The sequence below is a fragment of the Dermacentor variabilis genome, chromosome 3, assembly GCF_050947875.1.
Source record: "Dermacentor variabilis isolate Ectoservices chromosome 3, ASM5094787v1, whole genome shotgun sequence".
In the NCBI taxonomy this organism is placed as follows: Eukaryota; Metazoa; Arthropoda; class Arachnida; order Ixodida; family Ixodidae; genus Dermacentor; species Dermacentor variabilis.
This window is the reverse complement of record NC_134570.1, coordinates 218039938-218063161: the sequence shown is the minus strand read 5'-3', so window position 1 is coordinate 218063161 and position 23224 is coordinate 218039938. Positions and strand designations below refer to the sequence as shown.

General features: G+C 44.7%; 1 protein-coding gene across 1 annotated transcript in view; it reads right to left on the bottom strand.

The window, feature by feature from the left end:
- Nucleotides 1-23224, bottom strand: part of nes (lysophosphatidylcholine acyltransferase 3 protein nessy) — a 236698-nt gene that overhangs the window by 140494 nt on the left and 72980 nt on the right. The window contains exons 3-4 of the mRNA XM_075686866.1: nucleotides 21775-21881; nucleotides 12968-13061 (exon numbers count right to left, since the gene is read on the bottom strand). Coding sequence (XP_075542981.1) covers nucleotides 12968-13061; nucleotides 21775-21881 — 201 coding nt within the window. The remainder of the gene's footprint in view (nucleotides 1-12967; nucleotides 13062-21774; nucleotides 21882-23224) is intronic.

Sequence of the window (23224 nt, the reverse complement as noted above, 5' to 3'; positions counted from 1 at the left end):
ACACTTCATTTGCTCCTCTCTTGTCCACAATACTCAATCACGCTGCGCATGCTCTCTCTCATTGCTCGTGCTGTTTGCACTGCATTTACTCCTCTTGCATGCAATACTCAGTCCCACTGCGTATGCTCTCTCTTTCGTTGCTCATGGCGCTTACACTGAGCGTGCTTTCTCTCTCATTGCTCATTGTACTCGCGCTGCATTTGCTTCTGAAACATTGAGGCTTGAGAGTGGATACCAGTGACTTGGAATTGTGATTCGGCTTGAAGAAACCACACCTAGGGATGCTGGTCCCAGTACAGTGGGAGGCGGATAGCGATGACCAAAAAGGGAGGGCTCACCACGTTCCTCAGAAGAGTTCTGGCCTTGAGCACCCGTAGCGTTGGTCTGGTCTCTGGTCATCTCTACCACACAAGCGTATGGCAGGATCACGTCTGGGACACCAAACTGTGGCAACGAGCGACTGCACAGACCGCTAGTCTCGGCTTTCCGAGAGAGAGAACAAACCAGCAAGACCAATCTCTTAGTGTAGTATCTTTTTAATATCTAAATGCATGACAGTGCATGCCAGCAGCACCTGCGCTCATGTAAATGCAAACATCTACATATCTCTAATGCGACGCTGATGTGGCTGCTGCTACATGCTAAACAGTGTGCAAATGCTAATCCTCTAAACTACTACTACAGTTGTCACTCTCTCACATGGCCACCTCAGAGGCTCGCAGACCCCACGAAGAATTTCTGGGATATAGCCATGGTATTTGCCCTTGAAATTACTGCCAGGACCATGGAGGTAGCATGAGCCCAGCGGTATTGAGATTGACCAGCAAAGACGGCCAGGCGAGACGATCGACTTAACTAGTAACAAAGAAACTTTCATCACATCGCTATAGTGCGGTCAGTTCTACAAGCCTTGTGACGGGGGAGTGACACAAATGCTCTTCTAGCTTGTGCTCGAGGCTGAAGTTCTTTGGTGGAGGCATTTTTATAGTGTCTTTGGAATGCCCTTGCTCAGGAGAAGGACACGGCAAACACTCTCCATGGTTGCGGCTGCTGCTTGGTACATGCAGTCAGCTCAGCAGATTTTCCAGCCGCCAATGCCGTAGCAGAGGGAAAGGCAATAATGTGCGCACATGCACACACCGACATCGCCAGTGTCTTCAGAGCCAAGGAGAAGACGGAGCTAATGTGCCCAGCTCATTTTACTTTATCAATGGCAAGACATATGCAACGGCATATTTCGCATAAGGCAGTGGCAATCGCCGCCACAATTCGTGTCCGCCTTACCTCCGAGAATGCATGGCATAACTCATCCTGAAACAGTTTTGTAGTTTCTCTCATTTGCAGCATGGATATAGCAGCTTCAACAGAATGCAGCAGATTGGAGAAATTGTAGCACCATTCCCACTACTGCACTTAAAAGCACAAAGTGGTCACTGGTCCATCAACTCAATCCAAGTACTAACATTTTTCATTCATTTTTTTGCATTGTTCTCCCAATGCCATTATCTCTAGATTATACAAGTCCTCTAAAGTTAAAGTATCAGTAAGTTGCCTGCATAGGTGGTTTATCTGCTTTCACAGACACCGTGCTTGCGAACAAGTAGAGGCAGAATGTGACAATTTTCATTTATAATTTCGCAAATCATGGTATATATGTTTATATTAAGAACTTGAATGGTCAATTCAAAGGCAATTTCATTTTGTTTGATTCTTCAAGAATTCTTCCATTTCAGGATAGTCATCATTAAATTTGACACTCAGTGAGACACTTACGTATTCATAGAAAAGTACCAAGGCAGAGATAGATCAGGCTGTCTGCCTAATCTTTCTGCCTACATGCGAGGTTTTGCCATTCCATCCAGGCTAAAACGAACTGCACAAAAGCATTCGTAGTAGTTGCTGACGTGCCACCTGCAGACCCACTCTCGGCTCCCGGCCACTAGTCTAGTCTGATCTCACACCCAATCACCAAGACGGTTTACTGGTCCGAACATACTAGAGGTCAGCTTGCCGCGATGACCTGCTGCCTGCCACCACGTCGACTGGCAGCAAATTTTAGTCCTGGTTCTACAATGCAACGAGGCCTAACTCAATGTTACTAGACTAGGTTCAGTTGTTTAACCCTCCGTAGGCGCCGTATATCGCGTGCGCCCCCGTGCCTTGGTTTGCCATCAGAGGACGGGAGAGCCGCAGGTAGCTTTATGCGGGTGCAGCTCTGTGCTGGCATAGGTACTTACTCAGGCACTCCGACTTTGCAACTTACGAACGCAGCAAGTGTTTTCAACGATGCGTTATTTAACGTTTTATAGTCTCGCGCTTAGGAGATTGATTAAAAAACTTTACGCAGCTGTGAATATGCTTTGCGTGCTCAGGAATACATGCAAAGTGCCTCGAGCGACCAGTCATGTGACAATATTGCGTACATTTGTGGGCCTCTTCACACTCGAAAAACACTTTTATGTAGCATGTATTGAGCAACAGAAAGCTGTATCGGGAGTTTTTCATGTTGCTCTACAATTTTCTCATTGACACTTTTCATCAATTGAAATATTTGAGAAACTGATTCATTAATTAAGACTAATTACCTAACTAGGCTGAACGGAAAAAAATAATTTTAGTAGCTAGTTTAGGGATAGTTTAGGAACACCGTGCACCTACACACTCTTGGCACTTCATTTCGGGAAGAAAAAAAAAATGAAGCTAGCACTATTTCTTTCATCAGGGCACCACATTCACTAAAACCTACATGAGCAGACTTCCCCATTCAAGGCAGGTTCTCGCTGCAGGAACGGAGCATAAATATGCAGTCGTGTCCCCAAAGAAAATTGGATGATACGGGCCATAAACTCATCAAAAAGCACACGGCATTGAAAACGCACAAGAGTGTCGCAAAAAGCACCGAGATTGCAGCAAAACATGCAAGTATACACACCGCCAAAACAGCCGCAGACAGTGCTTCGCCGCCTTGTCGGCACCGTGCTGACCGAGCAAAGTGTGACAGCAGCACCACAAGATGCGAGCATCGGTGGTGGGCCATGCAGTCACAGGAATTTGAAAACTGAACCTAGCCTAGTAACGTTGGCCTAACTAACAGCAATTTATCGGTGTCCAGCGGCGAGGGTTGCTGCTTGGTGCAGAGTCAGCCAAAATATTTGTAGCAGCCACACGCCTATCTTAGAGTCATAAAATTGCCTCGTCAACAAAAGTAGGGGTTAGGCAACAAATTGAATGGCAGCAACATTGTTCACGGCCACCATGTCTGCAACATCATGTGCAAACAACAGCAAAATTGAGCGAAACTCTGCACAGTGTACAAAACTTTGGTTACTGTTTTACGTGGGTCATACAAGAGAAGAGCATGGGGTCTGGTTTGGTGCAAGTGCAACTGCTCACTGCCACCTGAAAAGTGATACTGTCCTATTGTTGAAGCAACCTGCATGCGGCGAGACTGAACATATTGAAAATAGAGAACAGTCCGCAGAAAAAAACAGCAATACAATTCTGGCATAGGGTAAATTCAATTAATTAAATTTAAAAATAACATTAAGAGAAAGAAATGGCACTGGGCAGGTCATGTAATGCGCAGATTAGATAACCGTTGGACTATTAGGGTGACAGAATGGGTACCAAGAGAAAGGAAGCGCAGTAGAGGACGGCAGAAGACTAGGTGGTGTGAGGAAATTAGGAAATTTGTGGGTGCTAGTAGGAATCGGTTGGTGCAGGTCAGGGGTAATTGGAGATCGCAGGGAGAGGCCTTCGTCCTGCAGTGGACATAAAACTGCTGCTGCTGCTGCTGCTATGCTATGCTATGCTATGCTGCTGCTGCTATGCTATGCTATGCTGCTGATGCTATGCTATGCTGCTGCTGCTGCTGCTATGCTATGCTATGCTGCTGCTATGCTATGCTACTATGCTATGCTATGCTATGCTGCTGCTGCTGCTATGCTATGCTATGCTATGCTATGCTGCTGCTATGCTATGCTGTTGCTATGCTATGCTATGTTATGCTGCTGCTATGCTATGCTATGCTGCTGCTATGCTATGCTAAGCTATGCTGCTGCTATGCTATGCTGCTGCAGCTGCTATGCTATGCTGCTGCTGCTATGCTATGCTGCTGCTATGCTATGCTGCTGCTATGCTATGCTGCTGCTATGCTATGCTATGCAGCTGATATGCAATGCTGCTGCTATGCTATGCTGCTGCTATGCTATGCTACGCTATGCTGCTGCTATGCTATGCTATGCTGCTTCTATGCTATGCTACTGCTGCTATGCTATGCTATGCTACTGCTGCTAAGCTATCCTGCTGCTATGCTATGCTATGCTGCTATTCTATGCTGCTGCTGCTATGCTATGCTGCTGTTATGCTATGCTGCTGCTGCTATGCTATGCTGCTGCTATGCTATGCTGCTGCTGCTATGCTATGCTGCTGCTGCTATGCTATGCTATGCTATGCTGCTGCTATGCTGTGCTATGCTGCTGCTGCTACGCTATGCTGTGGCTGCTATGCTATGCTGCTGCTATGCTATGCTGCTGCTATGCTACGCTATGCTGTTTCTGCTATGATATGATATACTGCTGCTGCTATGCTATGCTGCTGCTATGCTATGCTATGCTGCTGCTATACTATGCTATGCTGCTGTTATGCTATGCTGCTGCTATGCTATGCTGATGCTATGCTGCTGCTGCTATGCTGTGCTGCTGCTATGCTGTGCTGCTGCTATGCTGTGCTGCTACTGCTGCTATGCTATGTTATGCTACTGCTGCTATGCTATGCTATGCTACTGCTGCTATGCTATGCTGCTGCTATGCTATGCTATGCTGCTGCTATGCTATGCTATGCTGCTATGCTATGCTATGCTGCTATGCTATGCTGCTGCTGCTATGCTATACTGTTGCTATGCTATGCTATGCTGTTGCTATGCTATGCTGCTGCTATGCTGTTGCTATGCTATGCTATGCTGCTGCTATGCTGTGCTATGCTGCTGCTGCTATGCTATGCTGTGGCTGCTATGCTATGCTGCTGCTATACTATGCCATGCTGCTGCTATGCTATGCTGCTGCTATGCTATGCTATGCTGCTGCTATGCTACGCTATGCTGTTTCTGCTATGATATGATATGCTGCTATGCTATGCTATGCTGCTGCTGCTATACTATGCTATGCTGCTGTTATGCTATGCTGCTGCTATGCTATGCTGATGCTATGCTGCTGCTGCTATGCTGTGCTGCTGCTGCTATGCTATGCTACTGCTGCTATGCTATGCTATGCTACTGCTGCTATGCTATGCTGCTGCTATGCTATGCTATGCTGCTGCTGCTATGCTATGCTGCTGCTGCTATGCTATGCTGCTGCTATGCTATGCTGCTGCTATGCTATGCTGCTATGCTATGCTATGCTGCTGCTGATGATGATGATGAATTAAATTATGGGGTTTTATGTGCCAAAACTGCAATCTGATATGACGCACGCCAGTGGGGGATTCCGGAAATCTGGACCACCTGGGATTCTCTAACATGACCTAAATCTAAGGACATGGCTGTTTTCGCATTTCGCCTCCATAGAAATGCGGCTGCCATGGCTGGGATTCGATCCCACAACCTCGTGCTTAGTGGGCCTACACCCCAGCCACTAGGCAGCTGCGGTGGGTGAGGCTTGACTCAGTCCACTGTGGAGCTAATGCAGCCTCTGCTCCGCACCATGCGACTTTTGATGGTATGGAGAAACGATGCTTAAGGACTTAGTTCCATTTCTGAAAGCTTGAGCAAGCCTTGTTTCTATGATGTAGCAGATGTGTGAGGGTTCCCCTCTCGGCACAGTTTGCCGCAATTGGCGCAGCGGTAGCATCACTGACAATGAAAATAATGGCTCATGTGCAGCAACAGAAAAGGACATGAACACGAATGCTCCTACGCCTATAGCTGCAAAGCACTAGTTAAACCAGTTTTGACAGCTTCCGAAATTTTAGTTTTGTTGTTCAGTATCGTTCCCTGCTTTTTTATTTCTTTTCTTGCATACTGGCACATTCTCAGTGGCACGTAATTGTGCAGCATGTTAGCTAGCCATACACACGTGACAGTTTCCTTGTGATAGTCTGAGGATAACTGATACACATGCGGCTAACAAGGCCACAGTACAGTAGAAATTTTTTTGTTATCAACAGCAGCCTTGAGATCATTATAGTCAACAACCTATTTTAAGTCCACTGCAGGACGAAGGCCTCTCCCTTCGATATCCAATTACCACAGTGCTGCGCCAACCGATTCCAACTTGCGCCTGTGAATTTCTTAATTTCATCACTCTACCTAGTCTCTTGCCGTCCTTGACTGTGTTCCCCCTCCTGGCACCCATTCTGTAACTCTAATAGTCCATCAGATATCTAACCTGCGCATTACGTGACCTGCTCAGCTCCATTTCTTTTTCTTAATGTCGATTAGAATATTGGCTATGCCCCTTTGCTCTCTGATCCACACCGCTCTCTTCCTGTCTATTAATGTTACACCTATCATTCTTCGTTCCATCACTTCTCGTGCGATCTTTAACTTGTTTTCGAGCTTCTTTGTCAGTCTCCAAGTTTCTGCCCCATATGTTGGCACCGGTAGAATGCACTAATTGTACACCTTTCTTTTTAGTGATAATGGTAAGCCTCCAGTCTGGATCTGACAATGTCTGCTGAATGCGCTCCAACCCATCTTTATTCTTCTGTAAATTTCCTTCTCACAATCAGGGTCCCCTGTGAGTAATTGGCCTAGGTAAACATATTCCTTCGCAGACTCTAGAGGCTGAAAGGCGTTCCTGTACTCTGGTTTCATGTATGCGTGTCGCGAATGGTGTAGAACTTTCTGGAAGACACGCGGGCACCAGCAATTACTTTGGAACCTTCAATGACTGATGTACCAAAGTCGACATGCTTGACCGACAGATCAGACTTTCGACCATTGCCGACTGTGTTCGCCACTATCGTTGTTATTTGAGTGTACAGTCGCTGACTGATTTTCCCGACTCCAAAAATTCAGACATGCCCGATTATTCAGTCAGCTTCGCGGCACCGCCATTCTTCCCACAGACCACAATGTATAACAACTGCCGAAAATTCGGACACCTTGCAACCTCTCGTCTGATTTTTCGGACACTCCTTGAGCCAACTTGATCGAGAGCACCATGCACCGACTCTGACCGGTGCATGGTTCGACTTGCTGAACGCCATTTTTGTTTTGAACAGAGCCTCCCTGCTGCCCCACGAAGTGGCGCTACTGGAAATCCCCACTCATCATCATCGTTTCTGCCTGGTTCGATAGAGTGGCTCTACAGCAGTTCCGGTTTCAGCTTAGTAAGCCATGTCAAGACAATCCAGCAGCTGATTTGTTTCTTCAAGCACGACGCTGCGAGTAGGCCTCGTTTTTCGTTTGTGCGACTGGTGTCGGCATGGTGGTGTTTGCTTTGTGTGCTGTGTCGAGGTATCGGTGATCCAACGCAGCATACGTAAACATCGCGTCAAGGGTCTAATGGCGCCGACAGTGCCCGCGCAGACTGCGCTGGGGAATGCCGGCAAGCGGGTGCCGGGAGGCCTAAAGCCTGTTTCACATGCAAGCGAAAATGCTCGCGAATCCTGCCGCCGCGCCGCAGAAATCTGTTTCGAGCGGCGGCGGCGGCACTAGTGACGGGAGCGGCGAGGTTCGGGCAAGTTGGAATTTCATCGCAGCGACAGAGCGGCAGCACCGCTTCCGAATGGCCCGCTTCGACACGTGACCTGTGGAGGACTAGTGCGGGAAAGCCTGTCCATAGGACGATGTTTATTTACTTGCTACACGGGGTACGGGCAACATGCCCAGAGAGCTTTTCAACGAATAGTTAATTGCTAAGCGCAGGATATGTATTCATAAAATAAAAATTTGAGAGGCAGGGACAAAGCAATGCTTATGTTGGTAGTCGCAAACTACCGAAACTGGCTTAAAGTCCCGTGCTTTTTGTGAGCAGCACTGCTATTCGCTGCGGCAGAAAACGCGCGGCGGCAATGCATGTGAAACAAAACCTCGCAAAAGGCTTCGCAGCGCCGCGCCGCTGTTCACTCTGTTCGCTCAATCGCTTGCATGTGAAACAGGCTTAAGATTTGTCGCCTTCCGATGTGCTCCCTACTGACGCAGAAAATGTTCTGCCGAGACTTGCGCAGTGGTTGCATTGCGATTCCGGACACCGTCTCATTTGACAGTTTCATAGGTGCTGACACTGTTGTATTGACATGCGCAGAACTCGACGACGGCGAGATCATTCGTCAGGTTTTTGCTGCACCGCCGGACGATGAATCTGAGTCGCAAGATGACGCACCATGTGCTACGCTGCCGTCGCATGCGGAGTGTGTACAAGCAGTGACTGTGCTTTCAGCCGCCTATATTGACCGTACGACCCTCTCCGAGATTTAGGCTTATCTGACTGCGCGTAAACGGAACAGCGTGCAACAGCGCATTCACGATTTCTTCAAGCCTACTGCTGAGCCCGAATAAGTGCGTGGAAATAAAGGATTTCATTTTTTTTTTCTTAATCTGCTTTTTCGGACGCCTGTTTATTCGGACATTTCCGCAGTCCCCGTGAGGTCCGAATAAACGATCGGCGACTGTAACTTGCTTTTGAGGGCACAGGTTCGCCCAATAAAACGCTAGTTTCGTCATTCACAGTTTTGCTCCCCTCTTCACCATCACTACCACGTGACATCTGGTGGAGGTACCCAGTACCTCTCGCAGAAGCAAAGAATATGCTGACAAAAGAAGATCTGACGACGCGAAATTCCAGCTACACATTAGCACCATGCAGCCGTGATCCGACGCCAAGACCTAACTGCAACGCGAGACAAAGAACCACCGACCTCGACGTGGTTCTCGATGGCCACGCAGTCACTGCATTAGGAGCCAACTACTTTATGACGAGTGGACCCCTTACTGCCCAGTTGAAGAAAGTTAAGACTGCATGGGAAGGCCCTCAAATCCGGACAGCTGGAGGACACGTGCCAACACCAACTGGAATCTGCATGGCAAAAATTGCCCTTTAATGACCGCACTTACCCAGCTGCCTTCGTTATCCTCCAACAGTGTTCATGAGGTGTAATTCTCGGCATGGACTTCCTGAATCAACACAGCGCAATCATCGACCTGAAGTCGAAGTCGATAACACTGTCAGAAGACCAAGCCACATCGCCGAAGAGCTCTCGTAGTCACCACGCCCCGAGTGAGCTGAAAGATCAAGTGAGCATCCAGCCTTCCTCCAGCATTGTTATTTCCATTGGCGCCAAAACAGCCGCAGATGCAGAAGGCATCATCGAGGATGATGATTGTCTACTGCTCGACCATGAAATTTGCATCGCAAGAGGGATCACTTGACTGCACATAGGAAAAACGAAAGTGTTGCTGACAAACTTCAGTCAGAAGTTCAAGCACATCAGCAAGGGCAGGACGATCGCATGCATCGAGAAAATTCTGGAAACCAGCAACGCGTTTGTCCTCTCGGATTCTGCGGCATCTATCTCAACAGCCATAGTTCCAAGTCAGACTTCGACATAAATCCAAGTCTCCCCATAAATCCAAGTCTCCCCATCAGTAAGCAGGAACAGATCAAAGGTCTTCTCCGACAACATAAAGACTGCTTTTTGACGTCATCGAGCAATTGACAAACACGAGTAGCAAAGCATCGCACAATAACCAAAGAGTGCACATGACCACTCTGCCAAAGCCCATACCGAGTTTTGACGCAGGAACTTGAAGCTACAGTAAAACGTTATTAAACCGTACCCGCTTAAACAGCAGTTTCATTTTAAATGTAGTAAAGTCAAATCCCCAACTCAGCGGCCATTGAACATAATGTGTTTTGTAACCGCATAAATCGTACCAGCTTATCGGTTAACACGTACTGTTTCCACTTTTCGCCTCGCAAACACGGCGGCACATCATCTTCATCGGGCAGCCAGGCAGAACAACAAGCCTCAGAGATCAGCACAACAGCCTCCAAGCGCCCTGTGTGTTTGTGCGTGAAGCCCCATCAACATCAACATCATTTTGGCACCGTGCCAGAGAGCGCTACGGCGTCGTGCAAGCGAGAACTCACGTCATGCCGAAGCTCGGATAAAAAAAAGGCGCCAGGTGATTACCATAGAAGAAAAATTAGACATCGTTCGTGCCATTGAATGTGACACGAAAAGTCAGCGCTGGCATGCGACATGGGTCTACTGTTGACTATGGCGTGTGGCATTTGGAATGCAAAGAAGTTGCTCGGCAGTGCTGCTGCGACCGCAAAGAGATGTCAGCTACGAGGTTCGACTTTTCGCCATTGTTGCCTCTGTTGTTGCCGAAGTGTCGCCTTGCGACAGTGATAAGGACAACACGAAAAGCAACAGCACGGGCAATTCAGGCCCGATAGTAGCAGAAGCTGCGCGTTAAAGTCACCTCATGAATGCAATCATCGCGACGAAAACGGCGCCCCGCAATGAAAAAGGCGCCCCGCGACTTCTGCAATGGTACTGTGCCTGTGCACGGAGAATATGCAGTGCCAACGAGGAATCTGCCTTGCATGTGTTTGCCAAGAAGAGGGGGCTGGCTGAAAAGCTGGCTCACAGCTTCAGCAAGTTTGAGACCGCTGTCGTTGCTGCTAGGCCGCCATGGCATCAAACGAAAATAACATGTTTGTCGCATGCAGTAAATACTGCATGGTTTTTCCACTTTCATCTCACTTTCTCCGAGTTCCGTTTTTGACAGGTAATTGGGTGATCTTATGCTGTTTCGGTTAAGCAGTACTACCATTTAGTATATATTTTTTCCGAGCTCTGGCCAACTACGGTTTAACGAGGTTTCACTGTATAAGGCAACAAGTCAACGAAATGCTGCACAACTACATCATCCAGCCGTAGAAAAGCCTGTGGGCATCTCCTGTAGTCTTGGCAAAGAAAAAGGACAGAACCCTACGTTTCTGCGTCGATTATTGTCAACTGAACAAGATTACGAAGAAATACCTATACCACAAGGATAGATGAGGCATTGGATCAGTTCTGCAATGCTAAATGCTTCTCGTCGATGGATCTCAAGACTGGCTACTGGCAAGTAGAAGTCGATGAGCGGGATCGCGAAAAGGCTGCCTTCATCATGCCAGACGGCCTCTAAGAGTTCAAAATCAAGCCATTCGGACTGTGCTTGGCACCTGCAACATCCCAGCATGTGATGGACATGGTATTAGCAGGGTTGAAGTGGAAGACCTGCCTCGTCTATTTGCATGACATCGTCATTTTTTTTCCTGCAAGTTTCGAGGAGCACTTGAGACGCCTTGAAACAGTACTTAAGACAATCAAGTTTTCCACACTCACGTTGAAACCAGAAAAGTGTCACTTTGCTTCTTTGTTGTTTTGTTACTTTTGTTAGGAAGTGTCCTTATTGTTTTTCATTCTCCTGCTATGTTTGTAGCATCGGGACGATGCCTTTCGAGAGGGGGGCATTGACACGTGCACTTTTTAATTTTTTTTAGGTCACCGTTTTCACTGCCAAACAAATGTTATCACACAGTGCAGGACGCGCCTGCATGTATCAGAAGTTTCTTTAAAGTTAAGTATCGATGGTTCTATCCACTGTCTGCTGTCACCGAACCTTGTGTAATCTCGTTTCGGGTATGCGTGATGCGAAGGGTGTAGAACTTTCTGGAAGACATGCGGGCGCCAGCGATTACTCTGGAACCTTCGATGACTGACGTTTATATATAAAAGCCAACCCACTTGACTGGCAGATCAGACTTTTGATGATCGCCAACTGTGTTGGTCGCTATCGTTGTTCCTTGAGCGTAACTTGCTTCTGAGAGCACAGGTTCGCCCAATAAAATGCTAGTTTCATCATTAGCAGTTTTGATGCCTTCTTCACCATCACTACCACGTGACAATATTAATCTTCAACCCCACTTTTACACTCGCTCTGTTAAGGTCCTCAATCATTCAGCTCCTCAATCAGCTGAACAGGACAATGTTACCTGTGAACCGAAAGTTGTTAAGATATTCGCCATTGATCGTTACTCCTAAGCCGTCCACTTTAATAGCTTGAATACTTCTTCCAAGCATGCAGTGCATAGCATTGAAGAGATTGTGTCTCCTTGTCTGACCCCTTTCTTTACAGGTATCTTCCTACTTTAAATAAACAAGTTTGTGTCCTCAGCCACCTCATTTCAGTTGAATGTGGCTACCACTTTTGTTCACAGCGCACATGTGCAGTCTGAATTAGCCGATGTGTGGCCAAATATTTCCGAACTATAAGAGTTTGATAGCATTAAATAATGCGTACGCCTTCCTGGACCAGAGGAGTCCAAATTACCAGATTTTCCAATTTAATAAGGGCCAAATTTACTAGGCTTTACTGTATTCCTTATTCAATTAGAAGAAGTATTTGAACACCAATATCATGTCCTAATGTTAGAAACTGGTTTGAAAGTAAACTTGGATTACCATATTCATTAACTTTTATTTAAATAAATTTCATTCGTTTACAACCTCTGTAACTTGCAGAAAATTAGTGATGTATGGATACTACCAAATGAAGGCCAAAATAATTTCTACATTTTTTTTTCTATTTTCAGTACACAGTACAAGAAAAAGGTGTTCTTTATCTCTCTGCCATTGTGGATGTGTGATGAAGGTGTTTAAAGTGTGACTACCCTCTCACATTTATGTGCCTCGCTTTTCCATACAAGAAAATTGCTGATTCTAAGATGGTATAATGCAGGTGTTACATTTGATTGTAGTTGAGCCCAATGAGGATCAAAAGTGCCCTTGTCACACCAGTATAATACTGGTCAAATGCAAATGAACCCAACAACCATTTGGAGCAATAGCTGTTGAAACTGCTGGCATGGCAATTAATGAACCCGAATCGGTAAGGTGTGTGAGGCTGAATGCCACAATCACAACATGTCACATTGATGCATGTTGGCTAGGACAAGTGTGAAGGACTGACCGATGAGCCGCAGGGACAGGATGCAGTGGGGCATGGTCCATGTGATGTCGTAGTCCTTGGTGGCTGTGTTGTAGTATCCAAGCACCAGGTAGCCCTGCACAACGTGTGGGTCCTCGTTCTATACTGGCCAGCACAACTCACTAGATATGTTGCATTTACAATTTTCCTTTACATCACCACTTGCACAGTACTTACCTTAAAAGCATGGATGTTATTGACTTGTTATTTATATTTTTTATGTTACATGAAAGTGTGAACCCTTAAAAGCTTAAAAAAATATTGGCAAGTGTGCCCCAAATAGGCGTAAGCTAGTTACACTGGTTTGCCACACAAAGCTAGCAACAGCATGGCCTTCAAGACTTGTTGTCCAGAGAGCCACTGCTTGCATCTTGTGAACACACGCAGCAGTTGCATTTATCATTTTTTACAAGCAACGCCATCATACCTAACTGCGCTACTACACAACATAAAATTTTGCTCTGTGCCATGGCATCAAGCATTTCAAGATTAATTTTGTATCAGATTAAAGTATGTTTCCCAACTAAATGTGATCCTTTTTGATCAGAGAAGTATGTGGTATCATGGAAAATGTGTGTCAGTACTCCTTCAATATCAAGACTCAGTTGTACACATGGTCACACACTTTTCAAAGATGACTAAACTGCCATTCAAGACTATTGTCCTACTCAGATAGCGACTGTGTGCCGCCTAAATCTGTACAAGAAAACTGGTCGCTTTTTAAGAACAGAACGCATGAACTAATACCGCGAAATTCCGAGCAAGTGCACCCCCTCAGAAAGTTGAAATTACCAAAAAAGTGGAGCGGAGGGGGGGGTTATCCCGGAGGCATTTTTACAACTGCTAGTAAGTACAGCGAGGCAGAGCACTTTCGGAGGCGCCCGACATTTCTGTGTAGGCGAGAGTAAGAGTGGGTGCGAGTGAGAAAATCTGGGGGCTTCTGCTCCTTTAATATCTGACTTTGCCTAGGCACTACGGAGAAGTTTCTTCGCTAGTGTTGTATGCGTTTGTCTCCTAGGTGTACTGGCATTGCGGAGTGGGATTGAGTTTTCTTACGCTCAGACACTGGCCACCCGCACGATGAAGCAGTGGGCACGGACACCCCATTTGGTGATCGCTGTGTCTGCAGGTACATTGGTGAGACTTTCTCGCGCCTGCAGTGCTGGTGCCGAGTCAGTGATGCCATTTTAAACCTTTCTTGCCCCTTACAACGCTCTACCTTCAAAAAACATCACTGATTTTTCTGGGGAAGCAGAAGGGGCTGTATTAGAGGCTGAGCCTGCTGTCCTGCTGTAGTATCTTTGCTCTTAGCAGGCTTTTTGTATGCTGCGGTCCGCAACTTTTCAGGAGCATTTTGGAGTGGTCCCCTTTGAATGAAATAAATGCACAGCGCCTTAGCAACTGCGGTTGAACATCACTGCCTAATGTCACGGCGTGAGGATTATTGGCTTTGTATCTTACCAATGTTAGGTTAGCTTAGGTTTAGGTTACCTTAGCTTAGGTTAGGTTAGCGTAAGAGGTAATAGGGTGTCACGGCGTATTCTCACAGCGGTTATGCCGTGACATTATTGTCTTTGTGTCTCGGCCACGTCTGCTTAGGTTAACGTTAGGTTAGGCAAAAGGTTAGGTTAGGTAAGGCCTTAGGTTAGGTTCGGTTAGCTTAGCATAAGAGGTGTTTGGGTAGTGCGACCTATTGTCATAGTGGTTGCATGGGCGTCCAGCATCACCTGTCAGCCACTAGTGTTCAACTGTGGTTGCTAATAAGTTGCTCTGCCTTCTAGATTTTCAATACATGCGAACCAGACTCTACTACAGTCCCTACTACTCTCATGGAAACATCTGTGATGCTATTTTCCAGGTACATCGCCCTAAGGTATGGGAAAGCTATGTTCCGGCACGACTGACTTGTCAGCACGAGTGCTGCAGGACTGTCCGGCACAGCGGACGCTACATGGGGCATCAGTGCCCACTGCTTCAACTATTTCTCCGCGCCGGCAGTCAGCGTCTGACAACAAAGCCCTCAAAATGATAACCATTGACTCACGACACTTAACCCTAGGGTCATTTCGTAGCAAATCAACCAGCATATTTTCTAACATCACAGATATACCTGAAAAAATTTTCAGATGTTTGTAGGAGTTCAAAACTCATCCACATTTACTTTTGCTGCCAAAAAATTTTGTCAAATTTTGGCGAGAATTTATTGATTTCTGGGGTTTTATGTGAAACAACCAAGATTTGATTATGAGGCATGTCGTAGTGGGGGACTACGGACTAATTTTGACCACCAAGGGACCATTAACGTGCCCCCAATGCATGGGACAAAGGCATTTTTGCATTTCCCCCATCGAAATGCAGCTGAGATTTGATCCCGCGACCTAGTGCTTTAGAAGTGCAACACCATAGCCGCTCAGCCACCGCAGCGTGGGACATCAATCAAAAATTTTTTTTTTTCAGGAGCACATCGTATGATCTAGTCGTTTAAATGGCGTTTATGGCAACACAGTGAAGTGGTGCGACTGCCAAAACAGCTAATTTTTCAAATATTTGAATAATTCAAGTGCTTTTGGCACGGACAAAAGCGAGTAAACCTGAAATGTCTTAACTTTTTCCCGAAATGCAGAAAAATCTAGGAGGTACAAATTAAATATAGAAGGGTAGCCCAGTTGACCTAGTATAGCCAAAAAATACATAAGTATTCGAAGGTTCAGCCAATCGCCTGAAAAAAAACTGTAAATTTCAGATCTTTTTGCAAAAAGCTTTGTGTTCAAGGTAAAAAAATAGCTTTTGTAGTTGGCCTAAAATTATATTTGATACATCACTACATAGCTCTACATGTCTGCTAGGCATGTGAGAAGTTAGCCAAAATCACTTTTAAATGCGAAAAATTAGTTTTTGAATTTTTGTGTCGGCACCGGATTTCCTTCGATGTGTCGGCCTGGGATGCAGATGACAAAGCTGGCTTCGTGTGCAACACAGATGACAGAGAAACTGTGTCATGGTCTGCATTTTATTGCCAAGAGACACAAGCTTTCGAGCAATGCGGCTTGTACTTGGTGTGTGCCAGGTGTACCAGACAGGCATTGCACATGGCATATCACAATGTGTTAATTTAGTCAGGGAGTCCTGCAGAGCTGAAAGGTGCATTTCATGCAGTTTATAAATAGAAATATTTATACCCCAGTAGGAAATATATTCAGAAAGAGCCCCGATATCATTTAGGCAAAGCATTTTAAAAGACATGCAACACAGCAATCGGTAAATTTCTTGTCTACGTTAAGAGGAACACCTTGTGCCCTGCGCCTCAAAACCTAAAGATTGTCGCAAGATGATGCAAGTAGAAACCACCTTCGTAATTGCAACAGGCCACACAAGCGCGGACAAAGTTACCACTGCTCGACAGCCTGAATATGCTCGGCTATGAAAGGTTCTTGTCCATGGTTCATCTGATCAGACCGCCATTGCTCTACACTTCAATGACTATTTCCATAGTGTATATTCTGCCGCTAGTGATTCTCTACCCACCAGAAACATGGACCATGCTGTAAATGTAAACTTCATTTCTTATCCTGGCGTCCTTGCTATGTTACTTGACTCTAAGACTAAACCTTCTTGCGGTCCCGACAATATACCGAACATATTTCTTCATCGCTATGCCGAGTCTGTTGCTAAATACTTAGTTATTATTTTTCCTGTCTCTCTGCTATCAGCAGAATTGCCAGATAACTGGAAGTCAGCCCGAGTTGTGCCTATATTCAAGAAAGGCGACCGTCTATTACAAAATTATCGCCCGATCTCCTTAACATCTTCGTGTTGTAAGCTTATCGAACACATAATAGCTAACAAATTACACGAATTCTTAGAAGAAAACTCAGTTTTATCAAATCATCAGCATAGATTTCGACAAGGATTTTCTACTACAACACAATTGGTTACTATAGTTCACACCTTTGCGGCTTGTCTAGATACGAACAGACAAATTTATGTAATATTCCTAGATTACAGCAAAGCATTCGATACAGTCCCAAACGATGAACTAATTACTAAGCTTCGGATGATTGGCATACCAGAATTATTCATTTCCTGGATTTCAGCCTATCTGAACAACCGCAACCAGTACGCTCAAGTGGGAGAACAACTCTCTGGCTGCCTTCCAGTAATTTCTGGCGTTCTGAGCATACCCGGCCCTCTACTCTTTTTACTACATATTAATGATGTTGTCAATGTCGTTAACACTCCAGTTCACATTCGTCTATTTGCTGATGATTGTGTTTTGTTTAGAGAAGTTACCTGCATTACCTTAACGTTAGCTTAACTTAGACCTTAACTCTAACTTAGACAATGCGTTGAAATGGTGTGAGCAATGGGGAATGCTTCTTAATGCAACTAAGTGTGTCTCTCCCCATAATGCGCAAAAAAGTCCCCTTAGACTACACTTACAATTTGGCTGCAGCACCTTTACTGAAAGTAACCTGCTATGAATATTTAGGCTTAACATTAACGAGTGACTTATCATGGAACTTGCACATAAATAATATCTGCTCTGCCGCTTTCCGGAAACTATGTCTTCTGCGCCACAAACTCAAGACTGCTCCACCTAGTGTTAAACTACTCTTTTACTTTTTCTTAATTAGGCCAAAACTTGAGTATGCTTCCATAGTTTGGGACCCCCACACAAAAATTAACATTAAGAACCTAGAAAGAATTCGAAGAAAAGCAGTACAATTTATTTACAGTAAATTTAAGGCTACTGACTCCCCCACTGCATTACTAACTGATAACTACATTGAACTATTACAAATTCGAAGAAAGAAAAGTCGACTACAGTTTCTTTCAAACTTAATTATTCATAGGATAGCCTTAGACACCGCAAAATATGTATCCCCCTTGATAAGCAGACCCACTCAACACCACTACCCTCATTCTTGAACACCTATTTTCGCAAGGACTGACAATTTTCGGTACTCTTTTTTTCCACAAACAATAGATGACTGGAATGAAGCATACTGAAGCATAACTGAAGCATACCCCCAGCACCCATGAGCTGTATATCAATTGTGTAAATAATCTTGTTATTTTGTGTATTAATTATAGTTGTATTGTAATCAAGTTAAAATTTTTCTTAATCGTCTACCTTACGACCAAAGAATTTGTGTGAAAAACGCGTTACACACTTGTTTCATCTTGTTCTTCTGTGTATATCAACTTTGTATTTTGCTCACCCTGCTTGGACTTCTTGTCCGCAGTATTGTATAAACAAATAAATTAAATTCATATGTTCAGGCTGATGTGCCCAACTGTGGTTGACATTCACTTTTCGCCATTCATGGAAATACAAAAAAATTGAATTCGAGGCTGTGGCACTTGACGTCAGTTGTCCTGTCATTGACAAAAAAAAAAGAACGGTTACAGTGGGCTGAATAGTTTGTCAGGCTCATTTTATTAACAATCTCTATTTGCTAGACGGCCCGGATTCCATATTTATGCTGTCTGTGCGATTCATATATGAACATTAAAAAATATATTTCTTGAGTTAAAAAATATACCTTCTTGTAACTTCTCACATGCCTAGCAGACACATGAGGAATATCATGGATATATTAAAGCCAACCACTAAAGCAACTTTTTCAGCCTTGAACCCGAAGCTTTTTGAGAAAAATTTGAACTTCGCAGCTTTTTTTTCTCAAGCAATCTAAGCTTCAAATATTTTTTTTTTTTTTTTGCTATACTATGTCGACCAGCCTACCACGGTACATTTTTCCTGCACTCTGAGAAAAAAATTCATACTTTGCAATTTTACTCACTTTTGCTGGTGCCAAAATCAGCCAAAGTGTTTAAATATTTGAAGTATTGGCTATTTTTCTCAACGAGATTGCCATACACACCACCTTAATGCTTAGATCAAGCAAAGCCCTCTTGAAAAAAAATGTTGATTGGTCTCTTCTAGCTCAGCTGAGCACTAACAGTAAATTTTCGTCAAAATGCTAGAAAATTATTCGGAAGAAAAATAAATGTGGAGAACTAGTTTTGAACATCAACAACATGCATAAAACTTTTCAACTATATCTGTGATTGGTTGAAAAAACCCTGGCCGATTTGGCGTGGAATGAGCCCTTAGTAAACGTAAATCACTATCTTTTCATGTCGTTGTGACCCCTTGTCTTTCCCTTAAACAGTTGGTAACATCCACACGGAAGCAGTCAAATCATTTAAAGGAGCCCCTAACCACTTTTTATTGAAGTAGGGAAATGTATTTGAAGCTAAAATAGACTACTTAAATACTTTGTGTAAAAAGTACTTCAACGCGTTCAGCAGACACAAAGTAATTGGCAGTCAAACGTCCCCTACACAGCACTTCCACTCCTTCTGCAACGACTTGCACTGCAAAGGCTACAGAGCAGCGGGACGTACCTACAACACTCAACCTACTGAACATCACCGGGGCAAGCCGTTCAAATTTCATTTTGGATGTTCACGTAGACACTGCTACTTCCAATTTTGGCGCCTATGACGCGGCAAACATGGTTGTCTTCGTCAAGCAGCAGTGAGCTCAGTCAGCGGACTTGTCGTGGCACCCCGCAACGACTACGGTATCTACGCTACGTAGCAGACTGCAGTTACATGCAAGTGTAGTGTGTATGCACAACATTTGCTTTGTGCACGACAGCGCTAGAGTGCGTAATCGCGCTTATATGCTCCAGTCTGGCCACACTACGTGGTACGGACCTGCTTTGTCCTGCACCAGCTTGACCAACAGATAATAGCCACATTCAACTTGCACATTTACAAGTGCTATCAATAGCTCAATATGAAGTAAGTCAGTCAAGGCGTCTAACGAACTTTGCAATGGCAAGTGTACGTGTAGTCTGACCTTAAGTTTCGCATGGTTCGAGGCTAGTTGAGTGTTCAAGACTAGTAGAAATTAGCAACACCCAACGGCTACGATAAGCAGGGTGGCCAAAGTGCAATTCCTATGTGGGGGGCCGCGGCCAGGCCTGAGCAGATGATAGTCAGCTTCTTCTGGAAATATGTAATTTTTAAGCAAGCGGATCTTTCGCTTACTTCAGCTGGTCTATATAGGTGCATCGATAAATAAACACAGTAACAGTAGGAAGAAGCGCACTGGTCCAAACACCCTTCCCGATTGGTGTCAGCTATCGGCCAACAGCAGTCGCACATGGGAATCTGCTATGTTATTAAATAAAGCAACACGAAAAGAGTTGGGAGCAAGCTTCTGTTGAATAGAGAGCATTTGTGAAAAAGGTGATTTCGCACTCTGCTTGTGAGATACACTCACCACGCATGACTGCAAAATCTGGCTGAGATTTTCACAGCAGCATATGCTATCCACGGACTGTGTTTTTTCACCAAGACCAAGGGGTGGTTCAGAACAGTCTTGAAGTACTTGGGAGTCCCCTTGCCACATGATTTAGCTTGGTACATGCATGTCACTAACACAGTAGTGCCCAACTTTCTAAAACATTGGTTATGTCATGCGCCTCATCACTTAAAGTTGTTGGCTTACATATCCATTACCAGACCAAAGCTTGAATATGCTGCTGCCATTTGAAGGCTGCATCAAATATACCTTATACTTTTGAAGCAGTACAGGATCGTGCAGCCTGGTTTATTCATTCCTTTTCTTTGTACCATACATCTTTACATGCGCAATTAGCTCTAGCCACTCTTGCACACTGTTGCCAAGTCGCATCTCTAGCCTGCACCCGTCACCGTCCAAGCTGTATCACCCTAACAGTGTGCACATCTCAGCACCAGTCATGCCAAGTCATGACAAGTCGTGCAACGCCACGCTGCTACATTTCCCACCTCCTTCTTTCCACATGCAGCCACAGATTGCAACAACCTTTCCGACAACTTGTCCGTCAACTTTCTTTATGGAATGTAACAGATTGCCTGTCACATTAATAACATGTGGTTAACATTTCCAATTATTTCTGTATATCCACCCCTAATGTAATACACCCTAGAAGGGTCCCTAAGGTAATAAAGTGAAGTGAAGTACGTGCCAGCATAAACAACAGCACCTTACTGCAGTGAAGTTGGATGAACACACACAAAAAAAAGCAGCTTTCTTTTTCACGGATGCTTCCATGAAACCTCTCGCAGCAGCACATAAGAAACAAAGCCAGCAAAAGGGCAGAGTGCACACTCAAACTGGTGGGGCACAACAAACTGAATTGCTCACTTCCCTTTGCTACCCCACTTAGCAAAAAAATACCTAAATACCGTGAGCAAAAAAATAAGCTTTTTTTTAGTTTGCTGGCTAATGCACTATACAATCACAAAATAGACTATCAATAAATGTGTCAAAGTTAAATAATGTTATTCGAAGGCATTCGATACTGCACGAAAGATAAGTCAAGGTGGTAGGATGATGCTTTCTGCAATTGCTAGTGAGCCATCATAATACTTACAGACTAATTAAATTTCTAATTATTGTCAGTCAGTCAGTCATGTAGTTTTTCATTTCTTTTATTTTTATTATTAGCGTTTAAATCTCTGGCTCAAAGAACATGCAGAAGTTAATTCTTGGCTACAAGCATTACAAGGCAGAAAAAAATTCTTTCATCATTTCTGACAGAATACGGCACATTGTACACTGCGTCCAACACACAGAGGTGCTCACAATGCAAAGTCTACAGCAATACAATGAACTCTGAAATTAGCTACTTCAGGTAAATAGACTGTTTTCTCTTACCACCACCAGTGAGAAAGGGGGCACACAGTGTACACAACTGAAAGAGCAGCAGCAGCAGTCCTGCCCTCACCATGCAGAAGATGAAGCTGAAGGCGACCGAAGCACGTGTGCCACCAGCCAGTTTGAGCACAGCATACACCACCATGATGTTGAGCAGCGAGTGGTACACTGCCAGGCCTGCATATTTATTTCGGTCAAATTTATTTCAAGGTATGGAAGGGAGATCACACTTGTCAAAGCATGGACAGAGAGGTGCAACAAGTGCACGTCCACGGGTCAACGACGACAAACAGCAGCCGCAGTGAAAAAGAGCTGCAGCTTTACAAATGCATCAACAGAAATAAAAGCTAATGTATTATAGCGTGCAGGCATTGCACCAAAAGGGCACAGAAGCGATGAGGTTCAGTGTGATGCTAGGTTATTTCCCAATCCAATCTTGTAGGTTGTTCCAGTGTGACCAGGTGACACATAAAAAGCATTCCATGCATTAATGCTCAAAGTCATCACCCAATGTGTTACTCCAGGCTTAATTTTCAAATGGCCCTCGATTGGTGCAATTCAAGCCCACTACATATAAAGTAGTTGATATTCTCATATGTAATATTTCTGCAGCAGGTTTGTCTGTAAACTTGACAAAACAACATAAAATTGAAAATCCGTAATTTATTCTGCTGCTGTAGACTTTTCACGATTCTGAACGGGCGAGAAATGCAGTGAAAGAGACTTTATTCAACAGAGATAAAGGTGCCCGAAAGGGTTAGGAAACAAGTGGAGCAACACCTGCTGGGGACTGCACTGGTGCAGCACACTAACACTACACAGCTCTGAAGTACTTCAGCAGTGCTAGTGCAAAGCAGTGAATCTATTGACACAGCTAGACCAAATCACTTGTCACCACACAGTTGAAAAGCACCTGCTGCCACAAGGTCCTTCAATTGATTCCTAAAATGAGCACATTTTCGAAGTTGTATTGAAACGTCCAGGAATTTAGAAGAAAAAAAAAAGAAAGACTGAATTGTCGCGACAACACATCACAGCCGCCGTAGGCGTTGAAGTCTCTGTAACGAAATTATTTTTGAGCAGTTCTGATAGCGTCCACTCAGCAATGGTTGCTTGTGTACTGCCATATGCTCATATTCTGTGGCCTAAAGCTTACAGCAGGGAGCAAAAATGCGCACGCAGCGAAAGCAAAACATTGTGCGCGGACATGCATGCAGACGCGCAGTCGGTCACTGCAAACCCGTGCAATTGCTGCATTGAGGGTTCATTCTGTTATGCTCCATTTGGTTATACAGACCACCCACTATAAAAACATATTTCGCAGTTAGCTCTGAGCGTTTGCCTACCTTTACACAAGAAGCCGTTTCGGGAGACTTTATCGTGGCGACTGCGTGGAGTGGTGTTCACTATACGTATTCGGTAATGAGATAGCGTCTGTAAACGATTCTGTGCTTTCATTTGGCCCAAGATGATTATTTTGACAGTAAAAAACTTCCCTCATTTTGAGAGTAATTACAGAA